At 35.7% G+C, this 8,559-nt stretch overlaps 1 protein-coding gene and 1 non-coding gene across 3 annotated transcripts; one reads left to right on the top strand and one right to left on the bottom strand.

Annotated features, from left to right (window-relative positions):
- Positions 1-3,675: 3,675 nt before the first annotated feature.
- On the top strand, positions 3,676-3,747 carry TRNAG-UCC (transfer RNA glycine (anticodon UCC)). Its single transcript has one exon. It is a non-coding gene; the product is annotated as a tRNA-Gly (tRNA).
- A 763-nt stretch (positions 3,748-4,510) lies between these two features.
- On the bottom strand, positions 4,511-8,146 carry LOC132063186 (uncharacterized). 2 transcript variants are annotated; one of them, XM_059455642.1, is made up of 6 exons: positions 7,800-8,146; positions 7,621-7,698; positions 6,519-6,618; positions 5,622-5,767; positions 4,943-4,974; positions 4,601-4,826 (listed from the first exon to the last, which is right to left on the bottom strand). In XM_059455642.1, exons 1-6 carry the CDS (start codon positions 8,040-8,042, stop codon positions 4,808-4,810), a joined length of 618 nt encoding a protein of 205 aa, XP_059311625.1. In that variant the 5' UTR covers positions 8,043-8,146; the 3' UTR covers positions 4,601-4,807. The 2 variants fall into 2 exon arrangements, with proteins under 2 accessions (XP_059311624.1, XP_059311625.1); XM_059455641.1 differs by lacking the exon at positions 4,943-4,974 and having other exon boundaries at positions 4,511-4,826; positions 7,800-8,143.
- Positions 8,147-8,559: the final 413 nt, after the last annotated feature.

Here is an 8,559-nt window from a genome sequence, read left to right as displayed (position 1 = left end):
TCATATAGCTATTCATGAACGAGGGCTCTTAACTTTCTTGAAGATAGGAAATTCATAAGGAAGGAGGAAATTCATGTCATAAGATTCATGCCTTAGAAAGAAAGGATTTGCCTCACATACCTTTGTCGTTTAACTATTCTATCGCTTGTTCGTTCTCCTTTAATGCACTCGTCTATGCCTTCAAGGGAATTCGTATCGACATTAGCTAAACAATCATGAGAATGTACTTACTAAAGCTAGAGAAAATTGGGCAGCATTTCCTTTGTTTATACTACTTTCCTCCATTTTCCATATCAACTCCCAACATTCGCCAACAACAATCACAATATCATAAACAATAAGCATCATTTGATTACATTGCCCACATTTCACAATTTCACTCCAAATTCTCCACAATCATGACCAAAGTCCATTATCACGTTCTTTCTCATACAATACTCATTCCATGTTCTAAATGCCATTTATAATGTATTTATATTCTCAACATATCCATTTTCATGACTCAATCCAACTACTACTCAATAATGACACTATTCACACATTTATGACCCATTTTATATACTCTTCTACAATCCAAGTGTTTCAACCTATCAATACTTCAAACAAAATGAGAAGATCATGAAACTCACCTTAGATGATGGAGGAACAAGCCTTGAATGGTAACACACCTCTTGCACCAAAACCCTATTTCACCTCTCTTGGGATTTCTTGGTTTGGATGACTTTAATGGGTTTCACACTCTTGATTCTCTTCAATTCTTGTTGTTGATCTTTGATTTCCTTTGTTTTCTTGTGGATGAAGTGTTTGGAGTGTTCTAGAGGCTTCTTGAGTCGTGGAGATGAAAAATGAATTGAATTGAAATGAAGGAGAGGTCCCTTATATTATTTCACATTCAGTCCCGACCGAGATCTACGGACCAACATACGGTCCGTATGTTTTCTACGCAAGTATGTCGGCGTAGATCTGGTCCGATGAAGTATGCCACCTGAATCTAGGTCGAATCTACGGTCCATAGATTTTATACGGCGGTATGTATGTCTGGCCGTATGTTTGCCCAGTTTTCCGAGACTTGTTCTCGTCGACTCGTTTGATCTTCGATCCTTATGGAATCTTCTTAGCACTTGTTTAACACCTCAATACCAATCTAAGGGACGTTATAACTCTTCCTCAAAGCAACATTAGAACGTCATTAACTCGATACTCGTAAACCATGTCCAACACACGACATATGACTTGCTTTCCTTAACAACTTCCTCTCCTTATCTTGAATGTCTTTGGAAATCTTAATTAGGACCCTCAAATGCTATTTCTTGCTTATCAAAACATTGTATACATTATACCTTTCGATGGCCTATTCACTGTACGCTAACGGGGAATTTTCCAAGATGTAACAGAAAATGAGTAATTTGTACCTTGCACCGTTAAGCCATTAATTAAAAATTTTAATATGTCCACTAACCGTTAATCAAATAACCCAATACCAATAAGCCAATATACCTATTTTGCTATTGGATTATCGGTTACGGTTCAATTTTGAACGGCAAATACCACCAATGCTATAATAGAAAATTAGGAAGGAAAAGGTTATGAAGAGAAAACAATATAAGAGAAAATAGAAAAGAATAAATAGTAAGTCCAGGAAGAGGAACAAGAGAATAGCATACCTACTCTTCTGCAATTCTCAAGTTGTATATGATGAGGGATTGTATTTTGTCAATAGCATATTATGAAACTTTGGAAAACAAACAAAATAGTGGCACCCAAGGGCGTGGCCTGATGATCAATGGGTTTAGAACCATAAGGTCCCAGTTACAATTCTCAGGAGGCAAAAACACTAGGTGATTTATTCCATTTGTCCAAACCTCGTCGGATAGACTTCTCTAGTATCTGTGCTGATGGGAGGTAGCAGATGCCCGTAAAATTAGTCGATGTATGCGCCAGTTGCTCCGAACACCACAGTTTATTAAAAAACAGTGAATTTGGTTTTAGATAATTTAGTTCAGGATAATTTCGTAAGGGAAAATACATAAAAACCCCCCCAACGTATACTCAGATTAATTATGACGCACCCAACCCTTGCGGGCGACCTATTACCCCCTGGCCTTATTTTTTCTGTATTTTTGTACCTTTTTTGGCTGACGTGGCACCAAAAAAGAATTGAGGCGCGTTTTTGTTAAATTTATTCTTTGTTTTCCTTATTTAATTACAAAATTATAGACGGAATGCCAGCTCAGAATAAAAATAACCCATCCTCAATTTTTTAACCCGAAAACCCAGCCCTTAATACCCGACCCATAAATTTCTTTCATTAATTTCTTACATCCTTCTCTTTCTTCTCCATCAAAAAGAACAAACCACACAAAAATAACAAATCAATAGAAAAGAGATGCAATAGATCCTTTCATTTTCCTTTATTTGGAATCATATCAATTTGAATTCACACACCAATTTTCAAATCTGAATGACATACCCATTTGATTTTCGGAACAAATTATTGGTGAACTTTGTAGTCCGCCATTGTTGAACAACAATGAAGCTTTGAAGGTGGGTATGCTGGGTACTCGAAAAATTTTGTGCTTAGAAGCAAGTGGGTGACTCAATTTGTTACTAAAAACTTCGATCTAATGTTGAAATTTGTTTTCGAAATTGGATTCATGCGCCGATGTTGTTACCCTTATCATCCATAACTTCATTGTTTCATTGTTGAGCTGAGGTCTGAACTTGTTCGTTGATGGCGACTTCACTGGTGGGTATAATTTCAGGGAGAAATAGAAGTTTTATGGAAGTGGATCTTGAAATTTTTGATCAGTTGAATTTATAATTTTCATAGAAATATCAATACAAACAAGGTTAGGATGAGAGATATGAACGTTATTCAAGATTGATCGGGAAAAATGAAAGTTCGCCGGAAAAAATGGAAGCTCGTCGGAAACAATGGTCCTCGTCGGAAATAATGGTCTGCGCTGAAATTATGCAAATTGATGTGTTGGTGACGATAAAGAGGAAAGAGAGAATAAAATTTGAGAAAGAATAGGGGAAAATAAGAAAAAGGGTAAAGAAAACCTATAAGGGAAAAGAGTGGTAGATTGTGTGTCCATGGCAGTTCTGTGCCATTGATGAATGAAGAAAGAGCATCTGTGCCTTTGATGAATGAAGAAAGAATGAACAAAGAGCAAAAAGTTGAAAGTTAAAGTAGGACCCACATAAATTTCCTTTTATCTTAAAAATAAAAGATCTTACAAATTTATTAATTATTGTAAGGAATAATTATTTATTAAGAATTAAAATTTAAAATTAAATTTAGAAGATTTTTGACGTGACACTGACATGGCGCCGATGTGGCGGCGAATGTGCAACACTCTCTACTGTGCAATTGGACATCAAATTTTGATTGTGCCACGTCAATCAAAAAGGGGTATAAAAATACAGAAAAAATAAGGCCAGGGGGTTAATAAGTCGCCCGCAAAGGTTAGGTGCATCATAGTTAATTCGAGTATATGTTGGGGGGTATTTATGTATTTTCCCATTTCATAATGACATGTTACTTAAATCTCTGGAGAAGAAAGTTGCTAGTCGCAAGATAGTGCAATAATTTGTTAGAAGATATTAGTCATGAAAAAGAGCCTTGAAATACACTATGATTTATTAATCAAGAACAATTTATAGCAACAACTAGCGTTTGTAGTCCAACGGTTAGGATAATTGCCTTCCAAGCAATAGACCCGGGTTCGACTCCCGGCAGACGCAGTTTCTATTTTGAATAGGTATGTCAATATTTTCTTTTCGCTTTCCTGTCAATTAAGCTGTACTGTACTGTCTAATTGGAAGATGCTGCAACTTGTGGAATGTCGTTGCCTACAAATTTGTAACTGTGAAGTGTTGGTCATATTCGGACATTTTTTTCTTGTTGTAACAAAAAGTAACCACATTCCTCTTTAACCGGCAAATAAACTATAAAGGCCTTCGAAATTTCAAGTAAAGTGCTCTTATATATTGGCAACTGCTGCAATTACTATTGTAGACCCGGGTTCGACTCCCGGCAGACGCAGTTTCTATTTTGAATAGGTATGTCAATATTTTCTTTTCGCTTTCCTGTCATTTAGAACTCACCCATGGGACATTAAGCTGTACTGTACTGTCTAATTGGAAGATGCTGCAACTTGTGGAATGTCGTTGCCTACAAATTTGTAACTGTGAAGTGTTGGTCATATCAAGCAAAGGGTCGGACATTTTTTTCTTGTTGTAACAAAAAGTAACCACATTCCTCTTTAACCGGCAAATAAACTATAAAGGCCTTCGAAATTTCAAGTAAAGTGCTCTTATATATTGGCAACTGCTGCAATTACTATTGTAAATTTCCCTTATACTGTTTGCCAACTAATATTCGTGATGGCCATTCAGCGGACTGGTTAATCAGGAGGTGCCTGTATTTGAACAATAATACCTTCTTGTGAATTGTGACACAGTAGATGGAAGTGTCTCAATAATACTGTATTGTACAGGCTTGCTCTTGTTGGATAGAAAACATATTTATTTCATGCTAGCTTCAAAAGTTTGATTACTTGGCTATATATCATAATACATGTATGTATCATCAGTATGATACATGTGAACTGTTATTCTGACTTGTGCAGTTGATGGAGAATATACAAGGAAGCAGAAGACAGGAAAATACACACAGAGTAGCTCAATAGATCAGCACCAGTGGCTATAGGGACCATCTTGCTCCTCTCAAACATCTTGACAAGAAGGATCATGACAATGACATGTCCCACTCTGGTTTTTAGTTCATCAAGCGAACTGATCTTCATCCAGTTTGGCCTCTCCTACATGGCACCATCAACTGATTCAAACAAGAGAACTAAACAGATAACTCTATACCTACAATCGCACATGTTTCGTGGTTAATGTATGCAAGATGCATTCATCTTCACAAGCTTACATGTTACAGCACCATTTTTTGCCATCCACAAACTAACGTACATATAGAGGGTCATAACTCATAACAGTAATTACAAAAGAAGGAATGTTACTTGCCTCGAAACTTATGCTTGTTATGAATACAACAATCTTCAGCAATCCAATTAATTCTTTACTACCTCTTAGTTTAGTCTTTTGGGGATATTCAGAATTCACCGTAGTGCTGAGAGTACCACAATCATCAGCAGACTGCTAAGGTTAGATGATACAATGAACCTTAAGAGTTTCATTTGTCTGTACCATACAAGTCAATAGAAGTTCAAAAACAATCTTAGAGATTCATTGGCATCTATCCCATCAGAACTCTGGGATTCATTTATATATAAAGCTAAGTGTAGAAAAATTATTTTGTTGTAGAATCAAGGCATTGCTGCTAGATTAAGAGTAATTATGTTTCTTAATACATTGTATGATAGAAAAGTGCACCATATTAGATCATATGACATGAATGCAATTTTAGCTTAAACAACTCTCTTTCTAAATAAAGTAGTTTTCATTTTCAAAGACAACCATCATTTTTTGCCATCTCAAATTTCCTTTCTCAAGTAATCAAACATGAAAGAATATACTGAAGTTTGTGAAGAAGGCAACTATATGTACAGGAAGTATAAGAATTGTTAAGAAGATCCAGAGTGCACTACCTTCAGAGCAAACATCCCAAACAAGGAAGACTGCTTGAGGACACGGTCGGCAGTTGCACTTGCATCAGGAGACACATTATTAGCGATAAACAATCCATACAAGCCCATCCCGAATATGAACATCACGGTCCCAGCAAGATAAACATCTGGATTACAAGGAAAATGAATTCAGGATTACAAAGGAATACTGAAAGTTTAGATGTAAATAATAAGGTATTATATCACCCAAATTGACATTTTAGTTAGAGATTCTGCAACTTCCATACAAGCGACAACTAAGTATTTGTTCACAATAACCACAACCATTATATAACTAGGCCGTGTCTTCAAGAGCAGTGCTCCGAAACTGAAGGAGCTACTTAACAGATATTTATATGACTACTAGAAGAAGTTACAATGAAACAAAGGTAAGTGTGTCCAACTGTACACCAACTGCTTGGAACAAAAGAATAATAACAAGTCGTACACCTAGATGACTCACTTTCAAGAGATCGATAAGGATCTTCTCCCATCTTCTAGGTGATATTTCAGATGAATATCTCATACAGTTCTAAAGTGTAGATAAGCTTTCATCTCGACTGATAAATTTTGCATATAATCTTCCACTAGAAAGCGAAACGAAGCTACAACTGTGAGAGTAATATAGATAAAATAGCAGCAAATAGCTCTAATGTTACAGAAAACTATTAAGGCAGGTTAGAATGGGTAAGCATATTTACTGCGATGTGCGATGCAAAAGTAAATTCCAAAGGGCCAGTGGTCATCAAAAGATGGGTGATTAAAGACACATTAAAACACAATCATCGAATGTCTCCCCTCACTGAGTTGCTCTTCTACGGATTTCTGATTACAAGCATGATATGATCTTTAAGAAATCAAGATCATTCAGAAACTCACCGATAGCTTCAACCAATTTCAGAACCATTTGTCCTGAGTGAATTCCTTTGACACAGCTCGTCCAATATACCTTGTAAGCTTCAGTAATGTAGACACAACCCTACAAAAGGGAATTTGACTGTATAAACAACCGATAGAACCCGTACAAGTGGCATTACCTCTTATCTGATGATGACATGTATTAAAGGAGAAGAGGACGCAGATTAGTCAAGGATTAAGCTTATGAAGCAAAATTAATGTTTTTTGCCTTGAAACACTAGAGAAAGGCTCTTAACAACAATAATATACCTGAATAAATAATTGGCCGAGGATAACAATATTGCACTTAGTAAACTAGAAACAGATATTGTAGAGGTTAAGATAGAGTTGCCAACCAGATAAAGGATAAACAGTTTATTGTATCTGCAACTTCATTATTTGATGAATTGGTGTAATAACCTAGTGATAGACAGAATATTTTTGAAATGCAGGAGAATGAGCACGAATAGGACTTCAGAAATGGATTAGGGATAACCGATTCCCTAGATACTATGTTTTCTATCAACACAAGTGTATCATAACTGATAAAGGACTATGACAAGTGAGGCTTGTCAAGTGGTTGAGCATCTCCACCCTCAACCGATAGGTTGAGTTCGAGTCATGCTGGAGGGTAAGTAGGAACACTATTGATCCTCCTGATGGGGTGGGGTGGGGAAAAGGAAAAAACTGATCAAGAATTACAATGGATTCATGTTAGTCTGATTCTCAACAGGCCATTTTCATCATATACTAAACCAAAAAGAACTCCTGAAGCTGCTCAAAGCAAGAAGTTTCACATACTCACTGGCCTAAAGCATGTAAAAAAAATCATAGTATATAAGATCTAGGAACCAACATCTTGTTGGTCTAAGTCTATAGATTATATATGGTCTAAAAAGAACAAGAGACTAAAGTAATCAAGTTCGTGTCTTAATTACAGCCTTAAACACAAGTCTTGCTGTCATAAATTTCCCCTGGAACTACTAAGATTAGTATAAAATTTAACCACCTGTAGTATATGATATCCATATATATTCGTACTTCACATTGAAAAATAAGCTGGGATGCTTGAAAAAGGAATTACATTGAGGAAGCAGAGCAGAGAACCAGCCAATGAACCTCCGATAGCAAAGAATGCCAGAAAACGGAAGTCAAATATTGCCTGCTCAAATATAGATAAGTAGTGAGCAATAGATATCAAGTTCTATTTGTATTAACAATAAGTACTAAGAAAGAACAACAACAAAATCAAACTTGTAGTACCCTTTCAATAGTTGACTCAGTTTGCTGAACAAATCTAACAACTGGATTCCCATTAGAGGACTCAACAAATGGCACTTTTGGTGGAGAAGTTGAGGATAATACACTCCCACTTTGTGTGGATGATTCTTGAAAAGGTGTAGCTGACGCTGATGATGCAAGTATAGTAGGCAAACGTCTGTAAGTTCTTCGAAGTTGAGGATTAGATATGGAAGATAATACTGAAACAGAACTTAATGCAGCCATTGAAGTTGATCAGTCAGAGATAACAAAATTGAAATATTTTTGTGAAGAAGATGGCAACCACCTACCTAGTACTACTTAATTAATAATTGTACTCCCCCGTCCCCAAACTACTTAGTAGGCGTTTGGCTATTAATTTTGAAACCATGGTTTCAAACCAGCGTTTGGCCATCAATTTTAAGTCGTTGTTTGAAATCGATTTGAAATCATAGTTTGAACTCAAATCATTCAAAAAAGCATGGTTTAGATTTGAAACCATGGTTTTAAATTTTTTAAATATAAAATTTAACCCATAAATTAATATTTTATAAAAAAAATCCATAAGTTGGTAAATATTTTTAATAATTACCCCCATCAATCATTTACCAATCTCATTAACTTTCACCAACCTTTATTTATGTCTATCAACCTTGAATTTATGTGGGAAGATTATATTAAATAATAGTTACATTACTATTCATGTTAAATTTTCGATTTTATTGAAGTAAAGTTTGATTAATTGATGTTGTATTTTTTAGAT

This window comes from Lycium ferocissimum, chromosome 7 (genome assembly GCF_029784015.1).
Source record: "Lycium ferocissimum isolate CSIRO_LF1 chromosome 7, AGI_CSIRO_Lferr_CH_V1, whole genome shotgun sequence".
NCBI lineage: Eukaryota > Viridiplantae > Streptophyta > Magnoliopsida > Solanales > Solanaceae > Lycium > Lycium ferocissimum.
Note: the sequence above shows the minus strand (reverse complement) of the source record. Positions and strands in the feature narration are given on the sequence as shown.